The sequence below is a fragment of the Taeniopygia guttata genome, chromosome 3 (assembly GCF_048771995.1).
Source record: "Taeniopygia guttata chromosome 3, bTaeGut7.mat, whole genome shotgun sequence".
NCBI classification, from domain to species: domain Eukaryota; kingdom Metazoa; phylum Chordata; class Aves; order Passeriformes; family Estrildidae; genus Taeniopygia; species Taeniopygia guttata.
The window spans coordinates 115,154,636-115,180,984 of NC_133027.1; the positions used below are offsets into that span (position 1 = coordinate 115,154,636).

Sequence of the window (26,349 nt, forward strand, 5' to 3'; positions counted from 1 at the left end):
AGCTGCATGTCAGGCACGAGGGGATAAACCAGGGCCTGAACCTCCCAAGGCTCCTTGGGATGGACCCGAGGTGTGAGCCATCATAAGGGAATTGGAGCAACTGGGGGATGCCTTGTTCCAAGGCAGGGCCCACTCCTGAACGTGGAGTAAGGCCCATGGCATCACCTCCTTCACGCTCAGCACAGGCAGAAGCCATGCTGGGTCACGCATGAGGGGTGCCAAACGCTGTTGGCGGCTCCCTCAGGCCGGCCAGGAGCTGTCGCAGGGGCTGGCGGGGGCACGCTGTGCTCAGCAGCCCCGGACTGACGCGCGCCCTCACGTCCCCTCAGCGCTCCGGGCCGCGCGCGGGAGCCGCTTCTCGCGAGGCCGCGCGCGCCCGCCCCGTCCCGCCCCGCGCGCGGCGCGCAGGCGCAGCGGCTGCTCCTCTATATAAGGGCCGCGCCTGCTCGGGCTCGCTCTGTCGTCGGGAGGATGTCGCGATACGGGCGATACGGTGGGGACGGCGGGGAGCCCGGGGAGTCTCAGAGCCGCGCGGAGGCGTCTGCTGCGGGCAGGGGGATGAGGGGAAAGGTGGCGGGAATAGAGGCGCTCGTGCCGCTCCGGCGGGGGGAGAATGTGGTCGCTCCTTCGGGCGGGCGCTGAGGAGGCGGCAGTGGCGGGGAGGGGAGGGGAGAGGGCGCCGCCGCGGGCGCGGGGGCTGCGCAGGGCGGGCGCGGCCCGGCGGGAGCGCTCTAAGATGGACGCGGTGCCCAAGATGGCGGCGGGAGGGAGCGGGGGAGGGGCGGCCGCGTGCCCGGCGCTGACATGGCGGCCGCTCGTCCCCGCAGAGACCAAGGTGTACGTGGGGAACCTGGGCACGGGCGCCGGCAAAGGCGAGCTCGAGAGAGCCTTCAGCTACTACGGACCGCTGAGAACCGTGTGGATCGCCAGGAACCCGCCGGGGTTCGCCTTCGTGGAGTTCGAAGACCCCCGGGATGCCGAAGATGCTGTGCTTGGCCTCGATGGGAAGTACGTGCATGTCTGGAACTTCTGTGAGGGCCGTAGCCCTCGGTCTTCCTACGCCACACCAGTAATAGATTGCTCACGTGCGTTGCTTGAGCGCATCAGAGGAGAACATTCTTTTGGCTATTAGCTGCCGTGTTTTACAGGATAATATGCGGCTCCAGGGTCAGAGTGGAAGTTTCCACAGGGATGCCGCGCCGCTCCCGCTACGACCGCCCCCCTGCCCGGCGCCCCTTCGACCCCAACGACAGATGTTACGAGTGTGGTGAGAAAGGCCACTATGCCTATGACTGTCACCGCTATAGCCGCCGAAGGAGGAGCAGGTACGTGCAGGGCCGGGACGGCCGCGTTGCTTCGCCAGCTCGCTTTTGTGTAGTTCTTGTTAGCAAAAGAACACAATGTTACACCAGTTTTAACTCTAATTGTCGTAAGTCAACAGGTGTATATCACAAATTATTTTTTTTTTTGCTAATACATAAAAAATGTTAATATCTTAATAATCAACCTGGTCAAAACCTTTCAGGTTTCTTCGTTTGAGTCAGTCGCCTTGATTCAGAATGTCACGAGCCTTAAGATTTCATGCTGAGGCGCCTTGCAAATCCGACACTTAAGATCCTCCTAGACCTTGAGGTGATCAGCATAAGAGGCCAGATCCCCTCGAGCCATCTACACGTAGCTTCACCTTATTCTTTAAGGGCAGAAAATTTGAGACGGTGACCGCCGTAAACAGTAAATTTGGCATTCAATTGGGGCCCCCCTCCGGTTTAGAAAGAGGAACACCAGATTGACCACATTCCCACCTAGAAAAATCTTCTTGCGTCAATCAAGCCTCACCCTGGCTCATTGGGCTGTCAGTTTGATCGTCGTTAGATTGAAGAGAACACCTACCTAGATGCAGCGCTCGCCTATAGATACTTCTAGATCGTCTAGATCTGCTAGACCTTGGGCCAAAGAGGGTCGACCTGCAAACTTGCAAGGTTTATTTTAAATACGCATTACAGTGTTTTCTATTCTAATGTAATTCTGCAATGTAATTCAGCTTTTAACATTTTTCTAGGTAGTAAAAATGCTCAAGACAAGTAGGCCCAGACATTTTTCCAACTGACAGATGCTAGTGGTGTGTTTTTGTTTTGTTTGGTTTGGTTTTTGGTTTTTCTTTTTTTGTTTTATTTTTAAATTCTCTTTTTAGTTGTCTGAAAAAAGTTTTGACTTCAGCAGGGCCGTACAGGTGTGGGTTTCTGCAGCTGTCTGCTGATACCTGTTTTTTCTAACCTAAACCCAGGTCCCGGTCCAGATCCCGCTCGAGGTCCCGAGGAAGAAGGTATTCCCGGTCACGCAGCCGCAGCCGTGGTAGGAGGTAGGGCTCTGCCTTCTCTGTTTTCGTTTCCACTCCTTCCTCTGTGGGCCTCTCCTCCTTTTTCTGTAGCTGTTGTGAAAATTACCTCGCAGTGATGGGTTGGTTTTCGGTTTGTTTTGTAGATCCAGGTCAGCTTCCTACCGCAGGTCCCGGTCGATGTCTCCTCGCAGATACAGATCGTTCTCACCCCGCAGGTCCCGCTCTGGTTCTCTAAGAAGGTCAAGGTATGTGGTTGTTGTTAAACCCACAGCATTGTTGAAGGACATGCTGAAATATCAAGTATCTATCTGTGTGTGTATATATATATATATATACATATATATATGTATATATATATATACACATACGTATATATATTTAGCATTTATAATGTAATCAATAAGTTTGTTTAGCAGCCCGCAGGTTGGTAGGAAACTTTATGGTCTTACCTGTGTAAGAGCTACTCTGAATACTTCGTTTAAAATTTAAGCATATAATTTTGGAAGTGCTGTTTCTGAGATGTTACTTTTTCTTTCCAACACTGTACCAGAGTTGCAGTCTTGCTCCATGGTTAAGGTTTTGAAATTCAGCTTGTAGTGTACAGGGTGTAATTGCTTAGTCCAGTAAGACAGTGGGATTCATTTTACCTGGATGGCAGTACTGACTAAAGGTGCTACAGCCTTATAATAATAAAAATTACTTCTGCAAAACCAATAGATGAGCAAAGTTCTCTGTCTTCTGGGACATGTACAATAACTGTTTTCTGTTCTCACCTGTATGAAGCATGTGGTAGTAGAGCTTCCATTGTTCTTTTTGCAGATCTAGGTCCAGGTCACGCTCCAGGTCCCGGTCTGTTGTATGGCCTCGAAGCAGGTGAGACACTCATTTGAATTCAAACCAGTACTGGTTTTGGTGTGTTGTTTGGTTGTGGTGGTCTGTCTTTTTTTTTTTTTTTTCTCCCCTTCCCTGGGGGAATTTGTCTGGAAGCACTTAGAAGGCTGTCCAGCAGAGCAATATTTGTACTTCATAATTTATGCCTTTTCACGGACAAAAGTAGTGTTGTACAATTTTAGGTCTGTGGAGAGAATTTTTTAAATTCTTAGGTATGTAGTAAATTGAGGATGGTTTTGTGTGCTGTGCTGCCTTCTACCTAGCAGTGGAAGAGATGCTCATGCTGAGTACCAGATCTGGGTGGTTGTCAGCATTCCCGTCTGCAGTAACTGTAATCCACTAAAAAGTTACTTGTTACAAGGGGGGAAATGGGACAGACAGTAGCTCAGGATAGTGACCAGGAAGGTTTCAAAGCAGTGGCACATAACATTTTGTTTAACATGTGCTAGCAGTGTTCTATAAGTTAATAGAGCAGGTAAAGGTGAATTTTGATTACCCTTCAGAAACAGTTCTGAGCAGAAATAGAGTAAAAGCATTTTGCTTTTTTGGCCAAGTGTGTTGAACGGAGCATTCTGATGTCTAGTCATAGCTTGAATTCTGACACTCTAGGAAGACAGTTTTAAGTAATAGCAAACCATTTGAGTTGATAAAGTAACATAATAAATGTGGGAGGAAAGTTTCACTGTTCAAGTAGATTTTAATTCCTGAGATAAATTTGGAATAGTTTACTCATTAGTAGCCAGATATTGGTGCAAAATCTGTATTATGCTTGAATAAAACTGGCATTGAGAACTTGATCTGAAGAATACACAGCTCTTCAGCACACACACTTACTCGTGGCTGATTCCAGGCTCTTAATATGCTGTTAAAATACTTTATAAGATGACACTTGAAATTATTCTTCCCTTTCTAGAAGGGATACTTGCAGGTAGGAAGGAAGTGTGGGAGTCTGGTCTGGTGTTCTGTGGAACTGGCAGCTGAAGCTTTGCTGGGGAGCTTCCTGTGCTTGCACTCATGCCTTCTGATGAGCGGGGTCTCTGCACTCAGAGCTGGAGGATTCCCTTGGAAGGCCCTGGGGAAGGCCTGCAGCACCAGAGCCTTCTCTCTGTGGTTGGTGCTGCTGCGTGGGGTGAATTTGCTGTTGCTGGTGTAGCTAACTCTCCATGTGTTTGCATGCTCACTGGCTGCTTTGCTGAGCTTTATTTTTCTCCTGTTGTAGGTCTGAGTCTCATGGTAGATCTAAATCTGGCTTACCTGCTAAAAGGTGAGCGTTCAAATACAAGTACCACTCAGTTGGTTTTTGTTTTCGTTGGTGGGGTTTTTTATGGGGTTCTTTGGTTTTTTTCCTCATGATTCAAAATCTCTGTTTGGACTGATAATTCAGTTGCAGGGTTGGTTTATTTTTCATAGCTGACCTCAAAAACATTTTTTATACATTATGGGTTTTTTTTAACAGCTGACTTTTTTGTGGGACAGTAGGCAGTTCTTCCGGATTTTACATACCGATGTTTTACACTTGTTACTTATAAAAAATGCTTTTGACAGGAATTGGGGCATGTTTTCTCCTACCTTTGTTCTTAAGTGTCTCTAGTTCTCCCTCTCCCTAACTCTGCTCGATTCACTGCTCCTGCCTTGCAGGGTTACTGTGATTTACAGCAGCTTTGAAGCTGTGTGTTGCTCTTTTCCCGAGGGCTCCAGCTTCCAGCATTTTTCCTTCTCACCTGCAGCTTCTTGCTTAAATACCTGGGTACACTTGATACCAGCAATGTCAATGCATTTAACAGCATCAAATTGTTCTGGTTTTAAATGGTCAGAAGTTGATGCTGAGAGCACCCAAGTGTACCAACCACGCTGATTGGTCTGTTTGTTTGTTTTTAAACAGCCGCTCAAAGTCGAGATCACCATCTCCAAAGAGAAGGTAGGAATGTTTTAGAACTGGAGTCTGTCCTACGGTTCTGGTTCTATAGCACTTCAGCTGGAGCAGTTCCTAGAGAAGTTAACTTGGGCAAGGATAAAAGCTCAGGATATTTACATGCCTAAATCTGAACTATGAGAAGATGAATTGTTTATAGGCATTTCCTGCTGCTGGCAGTTAGAATGTCATGATATAGCTAAGGAATAAGAATAGCTGCTAAGGAAACATTTAATAAAATGTTCCTGAGGAATGTGGAATCTAGTGAACAAGTGAGTAATGTGTGGAGCAAGCCAATAAACTGGTGTAGGATTCAATTCCTGCTGGTGCCTCCTGCAGGCTCAGGAGTTGCACAGCTGCCAAGCTGTGCTGTGCTCCATGAAGGAAGAAGTTTTCCTGTGTTACCAGAGAGAAGTATGGGATGGAATTGAGGTTTCTGAGCAGGCTTGATGTCTCAGCTCTCTTAATTAGTCTTCAGCTTTCAAGCTTAAAGCAGTTTTTAAGTTGAAGTGTAAAATACAACACTTCTTTCATTATTTGAGAACTGTAAATGAAAATAGGGGCAGAACTCCAGAGGAAGCCTGAGGTAGCATGCAGTTTCTGTTGGTTTTGCTGTAGGAGTTGTTCTTAATGGCTTATCTTTTTTTTCCTTTCAGTCACTCACCATCAGGAAGCCCTTGAAGGAAGGAAAGTCCTAAAAGAATGGGTTCAGATTTAAGAAGTTTAGTAAAAAAGTTATTTTGTTTACATTATAAGGGATTTTGTGATGTAAGGGCTTAGTCCTAGAAGGCAGTTTCTATTGACTAGCAATTGGCATGAATCTCTATCTTCTAAAAGTCTTGTTAGCAGACTAATACAAAACTCTTCTGTTGTGTTTGTCTTCTGTGATCTGAATATGTTGGGCTTTTTTTTTTTTTTTTTTTTTATTGGTGCATTGAAATAAACTGCATTTCTAACTAAGAAATAAATTTTGATAATCCTGCTGTTTATGGTTGGGATGGGGAAGCAGGCAGTGTGCCCCTGGGCTGAAAAACAGACAGGTTGTGACAGGCACACATCCCTATGCAACACCAGCTAGAGGAACAGGTACCAGTGCCAGGTGTCTCCTGCGTGTTATGCTGTATGTCTGTGTCTGTATACCTTTTTTAGGAAGTTTGAGGGGTTCTGTGTTGATCCTAAGGACAACCTGCAGGTTGTGTTCAAGTAGCAGGATCTGTGGGGAATTGAGAGCTCAAGTTCCTCCTGTCTGCCTGGTTCCATCCTGGCAGTGAAGCATACCCAGCGAAGGGCCTTGCTGCTGTGCTGATCTGTGGTTGCTTTGGGAAACCAGACTTAACTCCATATCACCATGGATAGATTACTGAAATAATAAAACAGTGAAGGATTTTTGCCAATTTGCTTTATCTTTGCTGCTGCTAATGGCTGTTAATAAAATAGCAAGGAAATTTTGAAGTACCAGGTAATTTTAGGGATGATAGGAAGGACAGCATACTGCTTTCCTGGAGTGGCTGAACACCTGCCTGCCCAAGGGAAGTGGGGAGTAAGTTCCTCACTTTGCTGTGGCTGTGTGTGGCTTTTGATTTTGTTTTATTAAACTGTAGCCCAGCCTGTGAATTTCTCGCATCCCATCCTTCTCCCTCCTCCTGGTACCAGCTCATGGAGGTGCAATGGAGGAGGGAGTGGCGCTGGCTGGGGGATAATCCATCCCAGCAGAGCTGCAGTGGCCATTCTCTGCACAGGGATGTTGGTCTTGATACTGCTGTCACCTTCCTCACAGGAGGGTTGTCGGTGTGAAACTCCTACAAACAATTCATGTGTATTATTTAAAAAACAAAACTCTTCCAAACAATGTCCCTCCCTCCACTCACATTCCTCAGGCTTCTGAAGGTTGTAGATGAGACTGGTGCTGGAGGGAGTGGTCATTCTGGTGACTCTGAAAGGTGACAGCCCAGTCCTGTCACTTAAGGCACTTGGTATTCGAGCAGCTTGGCTGCAGCAATGCTCAGCACTGCAATTAAAAGCAAGGCCAAAGGGAGGAAATAATAGTTCATTACTGCTACAGCATTTTACCCGACACTGGAGCAGGGCAGTCCTCAGAGCAGGATTTTGGCTCAAAGCTTCCAGGAATGGGGCTTTGTTCCAGCCGTGCAGGGTGGCAGGAGGACTACCCCACACCAGAACATGTTAGCAATTAGCAGTGGCATCTGCCCAAGAGTTCGTTTTAATGCACTACAGCAGTCCATCTCAGCTCTTACTTACTCCCAGTGCAGGAAGGGCTGGAACAGCCTCTCCTTCACTCTTTCAAACACTGTCTTGGAGTTCTGTCTTGTCACTAGAGCAAGCTGCACTGTTCCAAAACCACCCTGACTGAGCCAGTACATCTCCTTACCACAGGACATCCTCTGAATTTCAGAACCTCTTGACACAAATCTAAAGATGCTCACTTGTACAAGGGCTTTGGGTTGGACTGTAAACAGGATCCCTGGTCAGCCAAAACTACCTCAGTAAAGTCAGTCGAAATGTAGAAGTGAGTTTAAACCAATTTGGGAGCAGCTGCCTGTGTCACATGCTGCCTCCAGCCATGACTATTACAAGAAACAGCTGGCTAGCAGTTGTTTGTGTGACCAGAAAACACTACTGCCAGGGCACAGTCCCATAAAAAACACTCAAGAAGTTTCTATTCCTTCTGGAATAATTGCCATTTTCCCATTTCCCAGAGTCTACTGTAAGCCACCTTATTTTGAACAAGCAAGCAAACAAAAAAACCCCCAAACTCAACATTACAGTTGCCAGCTTGTTCTTCCAGAGGTCAGTGCCACATTTTGGACCAATAAATACATCAGGACACTAATGTTACTTGGTCTGTTCTCAGGCAGCAGCCATGGGCGATGCTTTACATACAGAAAGCTGTTCTGATGTCACTGTGTGGTCACAAGCTTGACAATCATCCCGATGATCCGAGAGCCTCGGGGACACATGCACAAATCCATGCTGGGATTCTTGATTTTATCCTGCAGCAGCTGGTCCAGCTCGCAGCGCAGCTCCTTCACCAGCTCAGCCACCTGACACACATGGGAAAATAGGCAAGGGTGAGCTCAGCTGCAGCCCAGCTCTGCAGCTCTCCCAGGACAGCCCCTCCTCCTCCTCACCTGGTGAGAGGCAGCCACAAAGCGAATCCAGCCGTCATCCAGGGAGATGACAAAGTCCCCTTTGAGCAGCTGCATGTGCACCTGGCCACCGCCGAGCAGCACCAGCGGGTACACGGACACCATGCTGCAGTCCCGGATGAACACTCGGCTCGTCTTGATCTTCTCGTGGTACACCAGGTACGGGCTCTCAAAGTGCCTGGTCTGGGACAGGGACGCGACAGCCTGGTCAGACTGGCACTGCTCTTCCTGCCTCTGCCTCTTCTGCAGCAGCAGAGAGTAGGTGCCTGAAGTGCACCTGCAGCACTAACAGACCCTCCTGGACCCAAAAGAGCTGCCAACAGCTGCTGGCTCCAGAGGCTGCTGTTTAACTCTGTGCCCAGGAGGACACTTATAACTCAGGATTGCACCATTATTTACAATCCTAATACAAGACTGTTCAATTATTAAGATTTTTTATTTTAAATATCAATAGGGATCCTCAGTGTAATTTTAAACACTCAAGCAAAAGTGATTTCTTTTATAAAAAGAGAGCATGCTTTGCAGAAAGAAGCATCCTGACCTGATAATTCACAGATGAAGGATGAATATGAACATAACCATCATTTTTAGTAACAAACTTCAGCTCTTCTGCTTTTGGTTGCATTTTGACTGCTCCTGTACTGGTCTTTTGGTATTTACCCTCCGGCTTTTTCACCTGTATGGTAAGAAAAAAAGTTATAAAAATCTGCTGCACCAGAAAACCTTTTAACTTCATGTTTTCAGTTTTTCAAAACCAGAAATTCTGTAGCAGCAACATGTCAAGTCACTGGAGGGAGGTATTACACTCTAGGTGCTGTCCAACACTGACTTCCTTTGTAACCTCAGCCTTCTAAAAAGTTGTAATTTTAAGTGTCTCCCAATTGGCTGCTGGCTTCTGTGTGACACTGTAATCAGCCTGTAGGAATAGCAGCAGTCTCAGGCAATACAAACTGGAGCTCTGACACCACAAGCAGCAAACTTTGGCAACTTAAGCCAGGCTCAAGGCTGCCACACTGAGCCCAAATGAAAGCAGGCTGTGTGGATATGCTAGACCAAAAAAATGAAAAAGCATTATTTTACCTGGACAACATTGGGATACAGTGCAGCACACAGCATAGCTGAGATCAGCTTGATGTTCTCTGCATTCGAATTTGCCTGTGAAATCAATAGGGGATCATTAGGGATCCTCCAGTTCAGTGTCAAAAGGTAAAATCCTGCTCCAGGAATGACTGAACTCCTGAAATTGGTTCACTTTTACAGATGCACTCCTGTGCTTTACAGAGGAGGACAAGTCACTGCTCCTGTGGCCTCAGGCTGGACCTGGGCTGTGTTTCCCCCCACTATCAATGGAACAAATTGGCCACCACTATCCTGGTGCCCAGCCACATTGTTCTCTGCCATCTGGCTACAAAGTGGCTTGCACCCTCGAGAAAGCAAGCACAAGTTGTCTCAAAGCACAGGAATCCTACAACTACCAAATCCTGATCACCCTGATTATCATATAACCCCAGGACATCTCTGGCCCTAGTCTTCCTGATGACAGCCCACATGAAAAACTGCAGCAGCATTTTGAAGCATTGATGAAATGCTGTGAATTACCTCCTCTCCTGTGGCATCCAACACGCCATCACCTCCTTGGGACCACTTCTTCTCAATATCCCTGGCTCTCAATCCTTCCTTCACAAAGCCAATGTCAGAAAGCAGCTCTGCAAACTGCCTCTTCAGACTGGCAATCTCCTACAACAGACGGAGTGCTCTGATGGCTGCCACCCCCAGCAGGGAGAGTCACTCCCAGTGTTTTATTTCTGTCACTGGGATTCTGCCAGTCCCTGTGCCAGGCCACAAACACTGACCTACCTGAAGAACTCTTCCTGACAGAAAGTTCTCTCTGCAGTAGTTGTAGCTTGCTTGAGAGCCCTCTTTGATACTTAAACGCCATCCCTGAGTGAGAGGATGGGAGGAAGCCTTTAATAAAACATTTCTGCTTGAATTTCAAACACATCACAAAACCCCAAGAGAGGCTACTGAGTTTTAACTCACCTTATAGGCCTGGAGCAGAGCCAGGTAGTCACTGTTTCCTACTGCAAACTCCAGCTTCTTTTTGTTTGCTTCTTCCCTTTTATCCCATGGTGACACCTAGACAGACAGTAACAGGGTTAGTGTGTTTTTTCCCCTCACCACTTGGATGAGCCATTCTAGAGCTACATGGCACATTCTCTTTTGTATTTTCACAGCAGCTCACAGTCAGAATGCAAATTTTCCCTGTGGCTAACAGAAAATATGAGGCATTCAAAAAAGCACTTGATTCAAAAAGCTGAAGTGACAGTGAAGGCACAGAGATCCAAACTGCCCTCTGCATTCACAGCTCAGACATGTCAGCTCCATCATTATCACTATTTCACAATTTATATTACCAGTAATTTTCACACCAAGTTCAGACAAAATGTGTGCATTTCTTAGCTAAAAATCAAAAGTAATATTAATTGTTTATACTGTATATAAATACCACTCTTGTTGCTACCACATGAACTTCTGCTTATAACTGGACTGTTTTAACAAGCACTGCATTAACACATAAACAATTTAGGCTAAAAATAATTTAAATATCAAATGTAGCATGCTGCAAGTCACAGCAGCATTTTGCTGCTGCACAAACCCACAGCCCTCGGGATAAGAATACTTACAAAAGGTGACTTAAAGGCCAGGCTGGCTGCTATGGTCAGTGCAGGATCCAGGCAGCGGAAGATGGTGCCGAACAGCATGAGCTTGCCAATCCTGACATCCACAGGCAGCGAAGCCAAGTGGTATCCCAGAGGAGTGAGCTTCTCCTCTGGAGTTAATGCTCCCAGGTCCCGCAGTCGCACCTTTGATGCCTGCAAGGACTCAGTCCTGGGGGGCTCAATCAGTCGTGATAAGACAGAGTGAAGACTCTGCTCAGAAAACATCTCCAGGATCTTAATTCTTAAGAGGAGGGAATGGAAAGTTAAAAAGAAAAAAGAAAGAAAGAAAAAAAGCAGCTTAGTTCCATATACAGGATTTAAAAAAAGCAAGCTTTTGAAGACCACCTCCCTAGAAGAGAGTTGGTAACACAAAGCTGAAGTCAGGAAGCAATGGGGAGTAGTGAGTCTGTAAAAACAGATATCTGTTTAGTACCCTGAGGTTTGAAATAAAATTTTTACTGCAAAACTACTGTAATTTGTGCTGCTTTGTTTCCTTTCAGTACAAAGGGGTGCACAGCGTGCAGCAGGGACAGGAAGGCCTCTTCCTTTAATGTTTGCATGACGATGGTGCTTGCTGCGGGTTGTGGCAGGTGCTCCCTGCAGCAAAGGAAAGACATTCTGCACACTGGCTTTTTCAAGAAACACGACAGCTCACCTTAGACAGAGCTGCTCCAAGGGCACTCTCTGTATTTCTGGCAGCTGCTGTTTTACAAGCTGATGGTTGTAGTGGTGGCTGCTGAAAAGATGGAAGCAGACGCCTGAGGCCACACGTCCTGCCCGCCCTTTCCTTTGCAGAGCATTGGCCTTGGACACAAAGGTGTCCTCCAGACTTTCCATTCCTTTGCTTGGGTCGTATCTACAGGAGAGCAAGAGACAGGGAACTTAAAGATCATCCAATTCCAGCTTCCTCTGCCACATACAGGGACAGTTTCCACTAGACCAGGTTGCTCAGAGCCCTCTCCAGCATGGCCTTGAACCTTCCAGGGATGGAGCAGCCACAGCTTCTCTGGAAAACCTGTGCAAGTGCCTCCCCACAGTGAAGAATTGCTTCCTAACATCCAATCTAAACCTGCCTGCTTTCAATCTGAAGCCATTTTACCCCTTGTCCTGTCACCTGCCCTTGTAAGGACTGCACAGAAAACAGGCTGGAGGCTGAGCAGGCAGATGCTGCGAACTTCTGTATGGATACAATTCCCACCCCTGCACTTGGATCTGAGTTTACACTGGCTTTCTCCACCTCGTAGCAGCTTTCTGCAGACAAAGTTTCCTTCCAGTTTTTCCCAGCTCTTTGAAAAGCTCAAGGCTTGAAACAGTTTACAAAACCCCCAAGGAATGAATGCCAGTACCTTTTCTCTTTCATTTTTCCAGAGTCAATCACATAGACCACGTCATCGATGGTGACGGATGTCTCAGCAATGTTGGTGGAGATGATGATTTTGGTAACTCCTGCAGGAGGCCTGAGGAACACAGACTGCTGGTCTTCACTGGACAGTGAGGAATGAAGTGGATAAACCACACACCTGCAAGGACAACAGGACACGATGCTCAGGGCATCTCCCGCCTCTTCGTTCTTGGGAACAACCTGCCTGCACACACTTTTGCCTCACTAGATACTGTCCAGAGTGTTACTTCTCCTTGTAACCATCCAAGGCCAAACACAACCACACAACTAAACATAATTTAGCAAACATTCTGAAATGTCAGCAGCCTGGATCATGCAGAGCACAAAACAGAAACCACTCCACACCAGGGTCTCTGACAACTTCAACAACTGACCCTCCTGAGCTGAGGTGAAAAACAAAAGGAGAGAGCAAACAAGATAGAAAAGGATTTACCCTGACTGGAGTCAGCTCACACATGTAATCAAGATAATTTATCCCTGGATAAAGGCAGGCTTTGTGCAAGAAATTACTCTTTATTTATGGATAAAGACTGACAGTTTTGGAGCTTTCCTGCCTTACCTCTTGCTGTGCCTGTTATTAAAAAGAGCATTAGTCTGAAGCTGCTCATAAAGCATCTTGATTTCTGCTAGGCCAGGCAAAAATATCAATACAGCACCTATATATGTAGATAAAAAAAAAAAAAATTAAAAATCACTCAACCAAAAGGACAGCACAATATTTTATTAATGTGCAATTATTGTATTAAAAAAGCACACAGGTGGTAACAGTCCTTCACAAAAGACTTCTCAAAGTAGACAATTTTCTCACCTTCCCCCTCCCATGTATATCACAAGCTTGTTAACTCAACTAGAATTTTTTTTTTTCAAAAATAGTCAGTAGCTACAGAAACTCTGCATGCAAATCATTAGCTTTGGGCTGTCCAAGAAACTTCCAAGAATCTTCTTTCGCTTATCTCCCAAGGACAATGAAATTACCTGGGGGGTATGAATGTCTGCCAGCAACTATCCATTCCAGCAAGGCTTCAATTAATTCTAGATTAACTTTGTCCAAGTCCATGACAGACATTGTTTTCAACACTGACTTGCTAACCCCTGGGAAAAAAAGAAATAAAAGATGCAGTAAATCCATGTCTTCTAAAAAACATCTGTGGATGCATGGGACCAGTTACAGCTTTGCTTAAAGAGCACCTGGCTTAGACCTGAAGAGGTCAGATCCATGCTGTGCCTCAAGCAAAGCTGCTTCAGCAAGTACAGATACAGAGAGCAAAGTGGAACTAACAAGGCATCTGAAAAGGGATGGAAAGAGACAGTGGATGAAAATTGTCCATTTTCAGATGCTAAGAACTAGTTTCAGTCAAGACCTTTGCTTGTAGTTTAAGAGAATAATGGGTTCTCTTTTTTTTTTTTTTTTTAAACTGGCAGAAAGTCTCTCCTCTCATCTAGAACTTCACAAGTACAAAACTCTGAATTATTGAGAAGCATTCAGCTTACAGTGATAATAACCCATGTTGTCTCTGTGCCAATTTATTAAATTTATGAAGGAGCTCACCTTTATATCGTGTAAGGAGCTGCTTCAGAGTTAATTGCTGGTCTGGGTCTGAATCTCTGACCACAGTGTCAGTGGTTTCCAGAAGGCCAGCACGCCTCAGGTCTTCCTCTACTTCTTCAAATGCAGTTCTTTTGTGTCTCCCACTCTGTTCATGCTTGACCTTCTTCCTGTAGGGACTGCTGTCCTCTAAAACATACCTGGACAGCAGAAGAACATTTGGTAGTGTAGAAAGGAGCCTAACAATCTCCTTCTAATAATTAACTACAGAGATAGGTTATCAAAAATATTTTTTTAAGTCTGAGAGGAACTTTGTATAAACCATAGATAATATGAAGGTCAAGTGCTTTAGCAGAGCTCCAAGAGTGCAGGTGATGATGGAGATTTGAGAGGATTTACTTCTTATATAAATGCCAGAACTACTGCAGTCTCAAGGTCAAAAGTGCAACCTCAATGTCACCACCCAAATACATCTGAGAATGTGTGAATTTCACACCTTGTCATTGCAATCACATCTTCCAGAAAAAACTGGTCCACAGGAAACGTTCGACCTGAAAGGAAGCATTAGAATAAATCTATCTACACATGCCACAACAGCACAGAAAAAAGAGGAAAAAGACCAGAGACTATTGTAATTTTATACAGGTTATAATGCCATACACTGGCTTCACAGCTCTCATCTACACTGCACTCTTCAACACAAATTTCTGACTAGGACAAACAGTGGGTGTCTTCCAAGCACAGAGTGTTCAAGGCCAGGTTGGATGGGGCTTTGAGCAACCTGGCCTAGTGATAGGGCATCCCTGCCCATGGCAGGGGGTCGAAGGGACCTCTCAGATCCCTTCCATCCCAAACCAATCTAGGATTTCATGGTAACATGTACAATGCACTCACACAGGCAGAGAAGGGCAGACATGCTTAGGGGAACACAACCATGTTCCTTTGCTGCTCCATGTCATAACTCAGCAATTTAAAAGGCACATTGGGCTAAACATGTACACATCCAGATGGATCCTCTCACTGATCCCTTTCTCACAAGGATACAGGAGAGTCCTCAAGTGTGGTGAAACTAACCCAGGGAACCATGCCATGCACACACTATATATTGATTGTCTTCTGAGAAGGGAAATTCTGCTGGTATACAGACAGCACAAAAATAACAACATTTCCAAGTCCCTTCTCTCCTAAATCTCATCAGTCTCTCCCTCTAAGTCTTTGGCATTGAATTTCTGGTACGCATCCTCATCTTGAATTGAGAAACACTTTGCAAGAAGAAATAGTGAAAACAAATCTCTAAAACAATGAATGGCAGTAAAAATAAATGGTTTTCACCTGGTATGTTAATGATTGGACAGGAGTGGAAGTACTGAGAGAAAAGCTCAGCATTCAGGGTGGCACTCATCAGTATAATGCGCAGGTCTGGCCTCTGAACCATTATATCCTTCAAAACCAGCAGCAGGAAGTCACTGAAGAGAACAGGCAAAAGAACATTTGAATGTCTTCAGCATTAACTTTCAAACTATTTTTCTCCCACTTCTGTCCACTTCCCTAGTGTTTTCCAACAGCACAGCAACACCATCACAGAAGCATGAGCTTGTTGGAATGGCCTAGTCAAAAGCAATCTGCAAATCTGACTCTTTTCTGGTTGTCCCTTACTGGAGTGTCAGGATTACTTCGAAAAACCATTTGAACAAAAAGTTTTATAAACTACTTACATTAACGACAACACAAGAACATCAGATAAGAATTAACTCAAAGTAACAGATGAGTCCTTTTTGCTCCTGTTCTTCACTGAAAGAGTTACTTAAACTTACCCACCCCTCCCTGCTCACTGTATTTTTCCCTATATATTTATAGTTTTTGTAGCATGACTAGAAGACTGGCCTGAAATGATTTTAAATAAGAAAGAAGAAACCTTGAGAGACATAAGCCCTTGTAAGTGGCTAAAATACCACCCGAGCTGCAGAATAATGGGTAAGAGACAAAGCCTCTTAGAAACCCACTGCACTGCAATGTTTGACAAGGAAACAAAGAAAAGGACACTTGCCACTTAATTTACAGAGATACTGACAGACCTTATCTTTTGCCTGTAATCAGCAGGCAAGTGAGGTAAAACTGCAGGAGGCTAGAGGAGGATAGGATGAGACTGTCTAGCAAAATCTACAGACTGGAAGGAAATGTGAGCATTTGTCCCTTGCTCTGCTGAAGTCTGCATCAGGGAAAAAAAAACAAACTAAAAGGGCGTGTGATAAATTATGGTATTTGACAAAAGCTTAAACAAGAAAACTGTAAGAAACAGACAGCTCTGGTTAAAAAGCCCCACTCAAAACTTCTCTGCAACACTGCTGCAATGTGAGGGCGCCTTGGAGGCATAGCAATTTCTGAGAGATGTGCTTTCTCACAAGCTGCTGCAGCACAATTTCCTACTGCCCAAAGACAAGAACCTAAACCCAGACTCCTTCCACCATCCCATATTACTGCCACAGGATCAGCTACTTGCACCTAAGCCACTTTTGACTATGTTTCTTCATTTCGCTTACAGGATAAGAGATTATTTACCTTTCTTCTGTTCTTTCGTGAACTTCATCAACAATAACATGAGTGACTCCCTGCAAAGTCAGATCTCCTTCCAGCCTTCTCAACAGTACACCAGTAGTGCAGTACAAGAGTCTGGTAGCTGAGGACTTTAAGGGTAAGACAAAGCATTCAGTTGACTCTGGGCAAATTAACACAGTGCAAAGAGAGTATGTGCTGCTGTAAAGCACTTGGTTTCAGCTCAGGGCCAGGTTTGACTGAGAGGGAACAAGCAAGCCCTGCTGGAGATGGATTTTAATTTCTTGACTGACACTGACAACACCTGCTTATTACCAAGGGGCATTGCTACGTATCAAAAAATATAAACTGCTTTTCCTGTGGATATTGTTTTCTGATAAACAACTCAGATCTCTCCTCCTAGGAAGATTTGGCGAGCCTCTTTTTTAGCATACTTCTTGGAAAAAACAATCAGCTGCAACACAGACAAAAATTCACTTCCAACACAGCAATTTCTGCCTGGCTGTAGTTGCACCCTTCAGTCTCCACTTGGGAGACACATAGGAATGGCAACAGGCAGAAAAGCAGGCAGCAGCCTTCCAAAGGACAGCAGGATTACTCACACTCTAAAACCCCTTCACCTCCTTCACCAGAAAGCAAACCCGCAAGACACAGCACTGCACTCTCATTCTGCAAACTGAACTGTGCAACTTGAGATGAAATAAAATACAGAACGTGTTTCATAATATTTTACAAATATAGATGATACAAACTTGCTTATCTCACTGCATGGCAGGTATAGGGCAGAGATTCTGTACACTAGAGAAGCACTAAGCACATTTTAATAGCAGTAAATGAAAACCAGCAAGCAAAGTGTATGCACCTTTACACTTTCCAGACGGATCTGATATCCAACAGTGAGTCCAATCCTTTCTGTTCTTTCCTTGGCTACACGTTCAGCTACAGAAATGGCAGAGATCCTGCGAGGCTGAGTGCAGATGATGTTTGCAACTCTGCTTGGAGAGCCTTGCAAAGAAGCATCCAAGATAAACTGAGGAATCTGAGTGGTTTTCCCACATCTGCACAATGAAATCAGGAGTTAATTAAAAACTCCACAAATCCAACACCTTCCACCCACATAAACTGACTGCGTTCCACTGGAAATTTGCTTTGTTTCATTAGTGTGATCCTTCACATGAAGTTCCCTAGGACTGCTGCCACTGGTCACACTGGTCACAGATAAGCCACCACCCCAACCTTCCCAGAACATGGATCATATTTCAAGTTATTTGTGTAAACTTTGATACGTAAAGTCTGTATGTGCAATCACACTCTTACCCTGTCATGCCGCTCACAACAAGAACTTGGTGACTTTCAAGTAAACCCAAAATGTTTTCCCTCTCTTGCCATGCAGGGAGCTTCTGTCTTTCATACAGCATGGACTGAAAGTGCCTGGAAGACTAATGGACAAAACCAGACAGCACAGCAGTAAGAACACCACTGGGATGGAATAGAACCATCTGAAACAACAGCTTGTCTCTTAAATATTTATTTCTCTAAAGTAAGCAACAAAACTATGTTCTGCATATTGTACCTTTTTCTGCCGAAACTGTGCGCAGATTTTAACATTTTCGTTATACAGAGACTTTGCCTGCACATCATACTTTTTGGAAAGCTTCTTCTTCAAGTTCACATAACTCTCATTCTCCACAACAACTTGTTCAGGCTCTTCCTCCTCCTCTTCTGCCACCACCTCTTCTTCCTGAGGCTCTGACACTGTTGAGGCTTGAGACAAAGAGTGTACAGTTAAATATTGTCATTACTAAGGAATGGGCAGTGAAGGAAAGAGAGACATATTCCAGCAGCATTCCCAACAAAGAACTTTGTTAGACTGGGCCTGAGGGTCTGCAGGACTGTTTCTGACATGCATTTAGTTCAACACCACAAGCAAACCTCCCCTCACCTCACCAAATCACCCACAGCTTCTCCAGCCCCATCCCACTTGTCCCTACCCCTGCACCAGGGTCTGGGTGGCCACACAGGGAGCCAGCATGGTTAAGTGGTTTGCATTCCTGCACGTTTTCCATGTGCCTCAGCTCACTTCTCCCATACACAACCACTTCTGTGCAGCACAAAATGCTTACATCTTAGGGTAGTTTTAATTAATTAAGTATTAAGTCACTGCCAAGTACTTTTAAACCAAAGCTGAAACTGGACCAGGTACTTCAGTGCCTTTCCCTGTCAACTGAAGCAGGATTTGCTCAAACTGTCAGCCAGCCCTTGAAAGTTTTAAGGCTACTTTTACAAAAAAAAAAAAAGAAAAGTATTTTTGTAGCTAAAGAAAATTATCTGGAATCTCAGTTTCTGGAACAAAGCTGTCTTTCTGCAGAGGTGTTAAAAAAATTGAGTACTTGGTCTTACTGTAACAAAACCAGAGTTTGTCACTATTTAAGAGCTCTATAACTTGATGCAGTTATTCTTGAACACTGTCTTGAAAAAAGCTTGCCTTAGATAAAAGTAGTTTTGGAATTGAGAGCTCAATACTCACCCTGCCACAAGTGACACAGACTCAACTCTCTCCCTGTGAAATCAACCTGCCTGCACCAGCACAAATAGAAAGGGATGATACCTTGAACAACATTCTATAACCACTTTCCACATTTGCTCAGACTAAAATCCACCTATCTAAGTTAATTTTCAGGAGCTGTTGATAATTTTAAGTAATCTAAAAAAGGAGGTTTCTGAATTGATGAGTCACAGACACAGCAGAGCTTACAAACAACCTCCCCCGCTCCCTTGCAAGCACACTTCTCTGGTCCATTCTGGTGAGCTCACATCTCTCAATGCTTTCCATGGATTGTGTGGCAATGGGCATCACTCACTGCCAAACCAAACTCTGTGCTCCTTGAACTCAGTTCTGGCCAGCACAAGACCTCTCTGCTGCAGCTTGACTACAGAAGGAACTTCCTGAGGCACAGACAGATCACGGATCTGGCTCACCACATGACTTCAATCTCCATGAATAGATTTAGAACAGATGGCTCTAGATTTGGAACTAGGGGCTCTCTCTGCCTTGTCTCTTTTTTTTTCTTTTAAATCTTTCTATCTGTTCTCAGCCCAGAAACCATAAAGAAGATATGCTGTACCTTCGGCTTGTTGATTTGAAGCAGGTGCATTCTCTGTCTGTGGCTTTACAGGAGGTGCTGCCAGCAGGGAGACAGGAGGAACACTGAACTTGTGGTGAGTATTGCTCAGGAGCTCGCTGATCTCGTGTTCATCTTCTAAGCAAGTCACCAAGGTGTACACCACTGGCTCATGAGATTCTGCAGCTGCCAAGGCCTTTCCAAAGAGGAATTCAGCAATATGCAGACGACAAGCAAGAGGCAGATTCTCATCAGTGGAGTAAACTGCCACGAGAGGTGCTTGAAGAGGATACTTGTTCTCGTCAGGAAATCTTACTTCAAGTTCATATATGGGACCATCACTACATCTGAGGTGAGCATCATCTACAGAGTTCTTGGATGTGTTTAGTGGATGGTTTGGAGGGAATTCATGTCTAAATCTGCATTTTGAACCAAACCTGCAGCCTCCTTGGAGGTAAAACTTACATATTTCCTTTGAAGTCTGTTTTGCTGTGTCCCTCGTACTTTTTTGTTTAGATTTACTGAACCTGTGTGCTAGGTAGCCCAATTCCAAATTGAAAGTCCAAACACGATTTTTAATCCTTTCTATAAATTTTTCTCCATAAATTGACCGAAGGGCAAAAGCTTCTTCTTGCCTCTGCTCTAAACATTCCTCTTGACTGGCTTCAGCAGCTGCTTCAGAAATCTGCATCTTCTCTCCATACCTTTCAGAGAAGCACTGCAACAGCAAATACTCCAATGATGCCCCAATATTACCATTGCAGGATCTCAGCACTGCCCTACAACGCTCACAGTCAAAACCATACCTGTACCAAAACAGAGAAATCAGGGCAAGGAGTGAGAGAGAGGCTCACATGAAGCAAAATAACCACAGACCTGCTTGATCAGGCTCACAGTAAGGGAGCACGCTTGGCACTGCCTCACACCTCAGAATGCAGCGCTCAATAGTTTCAGGGTTAGATTTCCCCACTTAATTACAGAAATTAAACTCCTCAGAAAAAGCTGTCATATATAAAATGCTCCCAAAAAAGCAAAAGTATTGACTAATTATTAACGTCTGAGCAAAATGGATGAAGAACACAAGGAAGGCTTACAAAGTATTGAGACCAGGGATCTACCTCTTCATGATACAAATTATTCACTAAAGCATCACCTGGAGAGTTTGTGCACAGCAAATGAAGACACTTCACTGTCTACAATTCTGTGCTCAGCTGGCTCAGCAGACAACCTTGGCATTACATCAGAAGCTTCCTGTTCTGTTGACCAGCACTGTTCATCATCGAGGTAATCAGGCTCATCATCATCTTCTCCAGCTACACTGATTAAAAAAGTTATCAAGTTAAAATGAAACAAAATTAAAATGTTGAGTAGACATAAAACTCTGCCTCTGCAGTTTTAAATCCTTCATTTAAATGGAAGATTTGGCTCCCCCTTCCCCAGAATTAATACTGTAGAAGAACAAAGCAGAGTCAAAACCATAGGATTTGAGATACACTTAAAAGTTAAGGGAAAAAATACTGTTGCCATTTCTAAGGGTATGCCTGCTAAAGCATGCTCATGTAGAGAAGCTGGAAGTAGTGCCTCCATTTAAACTAACTCCGACTCAGGTGCCATCTCCTGTCCTTGCAGCTCTTGAAGGAGTTCTTTCACTCTTCTCTGGTTCTCTGATGTCATGTGTATGGTCTGCAGAGGCATTTTTGCTTCAGGTCTCTGCTTCATTTGCCCTCCTCTTCTGGCAGGGGCACTTGATCTGGAAATTAAAATAGGACACAACCATGAGTTATCTGCCTGGCTCAAATGTTCTTGACTGAATTGCGATATTGGGGCTCAAACTTGTAATTCAAAACAGGAAAATCAAAATAAGAGAAATCCATCACCTAAGGATTATTCATCTGGATTCACTCTTATGTGACCAGGATTTGTGTGTCTTTATCTGCACACACATGTGCATATATGTATTGTATCCTGTGTTTAATCCAAAATGATTTACTGAACACTTTGCTAGGTAAAGCTGTTCTTAGACTACAAAACAACCGTATATTTCTAAGATAGATGGGTCAGAACACACACAGGATACTAAAATAATTCTAAACTGCTGATTTTCTATGCTTCTGTTTTGTAATACACAAATATTAATATCCTGTGTTTATTAATGTGTTCTGACCAAAAGCATCCTGAAATTACTTTATGACCAAAGAAGAAATTCAGAGGTTATAATCTTTAAAAAATAAAACACTTTCCTAGGTATCAAATCCATAAAACATTAATCAAAACAGACACATAAAAACTGCTTCATACTGAAACACTTTCATCACCCATTCACTCTTCCCTGAATTCAAACATGTCCAAAAACCAGCCCCAAATGTCTATATATGTCAACATCCAAAAAGTATCTCAAATGGCCCAAAGTATCCCAGCACCTCTGTGCCAACCCCCCCACCCCAACCCAACAAAAATACCTGGATTCTAGCCTTGGTTCCTCAAAGAGACAAAAATCATCTCCATCGTCCCAAATTTTGCTTGAACATTTCCTACTTCCACCAAGCTGAGGCTTGTTTGAATGGCCACTGCTGCCTCCTCGTCTTCCACTGCCTCCTCTCCCTCGTCCTCCTCCTCTGTTGGGCTTTCCTTTTTTCCTCCCTAACCAACTCATGTTTCCTTGGGGAAGAAGAGGAAAGAACAGTCCTTAGTCGTGAAGGTGATAAGCACATTGTGTATGTCTGAGCACACAGTCATTATTTTTCTATGTGACAGGGCACCCCCTCAAACCACTGTTGATTACCTGCATGTTGGTGTGTCTGTATGCACATGAAGCAAAAAATATTCTTCTGGAACACTGGTTAGTGAGTTCTGGGGCCAAAAGCTGCAAATTTGACAAAACTCTCTGGCAAAAGCATGAGCCTGCCAGCAGTGCTGCCTAACCTGTGAACCCCAGTTCTGCCACTCTGACGGAACCTTCTTGGACACGGAAGCCCAGGGGACAACCCTTCAAGGGAAGTTTCATAAAGAAAGCAGCCTCTGCCCTGTCACTTTTTAACTCGGCAGTTTACAGGGTTGAGACGAAAAGGTGGAAGGGGAGCTAAAGTCGAAGATACAATGTGTTTTTTATATTATCTCACACTGGGCTCCTTCCTGCAGGGAGTTGCCCAGGCCGAGCCTGCTCAGGGGAGTGACTGGATCTGTCTTGGCAAACAGGCGGCCTCTTCCCCTTCTCTCAGCAGGGTCTTTGCCACATCAGGACTGCCCAACATCAACACATCCTCCTCCGCACCTCCTGCTAACGGGAAACTACTGCATGGCACAGGCAAGCACCTGTGGGCAGTGCGGCAGGAATTTACTCCCTGGATCTTCGCACTGGCACCTCCACAACCAGGACAAGACCTGATGTGGCCGCGCACAAGTAACAGCCCAAACGAGGGCTTGGGAAAGAAGCAAATTCCCCTTTGTGTGGCCGCTCCTCCCGCTCCAGCTCCACTGGGCTGGACAGGAGCTCACAGCCGAGCTGACCCGCCCGGGGCAGTCCGGCAGAAGGGAGGGAGAAGGGAACCATGGCAGGTGCCCCAAGGCCTCTGTCACACACAGGGGTCTGTCTGCTTCCTCTCAGCTCAGAGCACAGGGCCCCGGGCACGGAGCAGCTCCGCCGGCCCGTTCCGCCCTTCCGCACGGCACCTTCCCCTGCAGGGTGTGAGGGGACCCTCGATCCTCTCCCAGCCCCGCGCTCCCCGGCCTCCATTCCTGCCCACCTCCCCTCAGCCGCCCTCGCGAGCCCCCGCGCACCCCCTTCCCCTGCACCCCGCTCTCCGCGGAACCCTGACGGCCCGGCAGCCCCACCACGGCTCTTGCCCAGCGCTCCCACCTCTGTGCCCGGCACCTCCCGGCCTCCCCGAGCCGGATCCGCGGCGTTTCCCTTCCGGGCCGCGGCGCCTCCGCCGCCCCGCCCGCTCCCCTCACGGCGCGCCGGCGCTGGGGTGGCGTGTGGCTTTGGGCTGCCGTGCGTTGGAACGGCTCCGTGTGTGGGGCTCTAACAGCGACCCCGCTGCTTGCTTCTCAGCAGGCACGCTGGTTTTTGAAGTATCTCTCGTATTCCCGAGTAAAGACGAGAACGATGCTTGAAAATCTTGGTAGGCGCTCGCTGCACCAACCCACAAGTTACTGAGGGAGCTGGGGAGCTCGGCCTGGAGAAAAGGAGGCTCAGGGGAATCATTGTCACTCTGCAATTCCCCGACAGGAGTAGCCAGGTGGGAATCGGCCTCTCTTCCCAGGTTACAGGTCACAGGACCAGAGGAAACGCACTCGAATTGTGCCAGGGAAGGTTTAGATTGTATATTAGCAAGCGTGTTCATGGAAAAGGTGGCCAGGCCCTGGGACAGGCAGCGCAGGGAAGCACCATCCTTGGAAGTGCTGACCCTGGGCTGTGGCACCTGGGCACGGCCGTGGCGTGGTGGGCCTGGCAGCGTCGGGTTAATGGCTGCACTCTGATCCTGGAGTTCTTCTCCAACTTGCACTACAAAACTCAGTGTGTGGGACTAAAAGGGAGGAAAGTTGTTATGAATGAAGTTCTGTATGTCTAATTTGATAAACAACAAAATTGAATTTAGCTGCAATTTTAATTGAACAGCAATTTTGTATAAATGAATACAATCAAGTATATTAAATATAATCAAGCATATTAAAAATTTGGCACTTTAATCATACTTAATTAAGTATGATTAAGTTTCGTATAAAGCATAAGCAAAACTGATCGGGCTACGGGGAGGGTTTCTCACCCTGTCTCACGTAAGAAACACAGGAATCTGAACTAAACCCTATGTACTGTATGTTAATACATATTCATCAATAATTTTCTGTAAATCTCCTCCTATTTTCGATTCTTGACATCTACGTCACTATACTGCATAGCGCATGCTCCGCTTGTTGCTAGGGAGCCTCCTGGATTTTCAGTGGTCTTTTCAGAGGAAGGCTTACCGTCTTCCTCACTGCCTTCTGAACAACCTGGCAGGTTGTGCATGTGCATTAAGCTTTAAGCATTATGTTCCAAATAAGCCTTATTATTTCATAGATAAGACAACTACTTTAGATTCCATACCTGGAATTGTTCCAACTTTACTCATCCCAAGGTCGATTCTGCTTTGGGAGTCATCCCAATTTTGTTTGTCCCAAGGCTGATTCTGTTTTAAGATCTTGCTTATCTCAATAATACATCCTGCATCCTGTTTTTCACATGTAACATCTGCAAAGAAACCCATCTGCTTTGTAACACTCATCGCATACACTTTTCCTTTTTATTTTATAGCAATTATTCTCTAAAATATTGATATAGTTACAATTTAGTTAGCACAAATCATATCTATTTATTACAAAGTGAGGGTAACATTAAGTGACAAGAGACCCCAAAGCTGTGTCACTGAGGTGGGGAAGGCCTCTCTGCAGATCCCTGCACGCACAGGTCACCCATGACAGCTGCCCTCCAGCACATCCTGTCGGGTCTTGACTCTATGGATGGACACTCCACAACTCCTCCAGGCAACCTGTACCAGGTTGGAGTTTAAAGAAAAAAACTACCACAAAAATAAAAAAGAAAATGTACACACTGGTTTGGCTGTATAAGACCCACCACAGCCCCCAACCCCCAGAGACAACACCTGCCATGAGCGTGTTTCCTCGGGGTCCTGCAGATGGTGGCCACAGCCACCACTCTGATGGTCCATTTGGGTCTGCTCTGCCCCATAAAGGCTCCCCACCACCCCCACAAAAGCAAGAATGGTTCACAGGAATGCTGCTCCATGGACCCACCTGTGGGAACAGCCTGTCCACAGGAGATGGAGAGTCAGCTCTGGGAGAAGCGGCTCTCTTCAGATAAATAAATGCATTGCATTGTCTCATGGGGTTTTGTCTCTTAGATGCCTTCTTGTCCTGGAGTGAAAATACTTCTCATATACGTATATACACCATTCTCATTTTCTAGAGGGGGACTGCAAAAGAGCACCTGAGATTGTGCTTGAGGGGAACAGTCGATTTTGTTCAATTTTTTTGTTTTTTGCTTCTGAAATAGCCAGCTCAAAAAAAAAAAAGCCACCAAAAAAACAAACCAAAAAAACCAAAAAGAAGACCCTAAACCTAAGCAACAACAAAAAACAAAACAAAACAAAATACACAAAAAAAAAAAAAAGAGAAATACTGTGTCCCCTGTCCCTAATGCTTGACTTCATAGGTAGCAGCACCTTCCAGAGAGCTTTAATTTAGGAGCCTGTTCTTTCGGCTCCTTTGCTAGGGCTCCACGTTTATCTACACTGCACAGCAATGATACTGATTTAGGCTGTGCATTTCACATTTCACATTTTCTGCCTGGAGGGTATCTTTGAAGCAGATCTGTCTTTCAGGGAGAAATTAGTCTGCCTTTTGTTACTGTGCCTCCTCCTTTATGTCTCCCTGTTCTTACACTTCAGAGTAATTCGTGGACTGGCCCAAGCACTGCCCTGACAGCCCTGCCCTTGGGTTACCTGCATTCTCCACATGCTCCCTTTGGAGCAAAGAGCTCTCCAGTGAAGGGCTGATCTTCCTTAGGGAAGAACTGGAGCAGGTGTGGAGGGCTGCTGCTCCAAGCCCTTATTTATTTTTACTCAACATTTTTCATCATTGAAAAGAAAGAAAATACTCAAGTGCTGGTTTGTGTTGCTGCTCCCCTGCCGTGGCTACTT

At 45.4% G+C, this 26,349-nt stretch overlaps 3 protein-coding genes across 11 annotated transcripts in view; 2 read left to right on the forward strand and 1 right to left on the reverse strand.

The window, feature by feature from the left end:
* Positions 1–356: 356 nt before the first annotated feature.
* Positions 357–6,535, forward strand: LOC100222291 (serine/arginine-rich splicing factor 7). 2 transcript variants are annotated; one of them, XM_012572191.5, is made up of 9 exons: positions 357–493; positions 828–1,008; positions 1,149–1,325; positions 2,285–2,359; positions 2,482–2,583; positions 3,158–3,211; positions 4,449–4,493; positions 5,112–5,147; positions 5,798–6,535. In XM_012572191.5, exons 1-9 carry the CDS (start codon positions 472–474, stop codon positions 5,820–5,822), a joined length of 717 nt encoding a protein of 238 aa, XP_012427645.1. In that variant the 5' UTR covers positions 357–471; the 3' UTR covers positions 5,823–6,535. The 2 variants fall into 2 exon arrangements, with proteins under 2 accessions (XP_012427645.1, XP_002199213.1); XM_002199177.7 differs by lacking the exon at positions 4,449–4,493.
* A 1,386-nt stretch (positions 6,536–7,921) lies between these two features.
* DHX57 (DExH-box helicase 57) lies at positions 7,922–23,622 on the reverse strand. 4 transcript variants are annotated; one of them, XM_030269314.4, is made up of 24 exons: positions 23,508–23,622; positions 22,111–22,309; positions 21,249–21,401; positions 20,805–20,969; positions 19,655–20,457; positions 18,103–18,293; positions 17,847–17,968; positions 17,392–17,587; positions 16,536–16,660; positions 15,309–15,442; positions 14,473–14,527; positions 13,980–14,176; positions 13,406–13,522; positions 12,990–13,086; positions 12,375–12,548; positions 11,684–11,884; positions 10,993–11,269; positions 10,349–10,444; positions 10,166–10,249; positions 9,908–10,045; positions 9,389–9,463; positions 8,850–8,984; positions 8,291–8,491; positions 7,922–8,203 (listed from the first exon to the last, which is right to left on the reverse strand). In XM_030269314.4, the coding sequence occupies exons 2-24, from the start codon at positions 22,302–22,304 to the stop codon at positions 8,060–8,062; spliced, it is 4,074 nt and encodes a 1,357-aa protein (XP_030125174.2). In that variant the 5' UTR covers positions 22,305–22,309; positions 23,508–23,622; the 3' UTR covers positions 7,922–8,059. The 4 variants fall into 4 exon arrangements, with proteins under 4 accessions (XP_030125174.2, XP_072783788.1, XP_030125175.1 ...); XM_072927687.1 differs by lacking the exon at positions 23,508–23,622 and adding an exon at positions 22,434–22,453; XM_030269315.4 differs by lacking the exons at positions 22,111–22,309; positions 23,508–23,622 and having other exon boundaries at positions 20,805–20,964; positions 21,249–21,386.
* A 132-nt stretch (positions 23,623–23,754) lies between these two features.
* Positions 23,755–26,349, forward strand: part of ARHGEF33 (Rho guanine nucleotide exchange factor 33) — a 33,625-nt gene continuing 31,030 nt past the window's right edge. For 3 of the 5 annotated variants that reach the window (XM_030269324.4, XM_041715488.2, XM_041715489.2), the window contains exon 1: positions 23,755–23,889. The gene's annotated coding sequence lies outside the window, so the exon portion shown is untranslated. The remainder of the gene's footprint in view (positions 23,890–26,349) is intronic. The other 2 variants (XM_072927691.1, XM_072927692.1) reach the window with 2 other exon arrangements.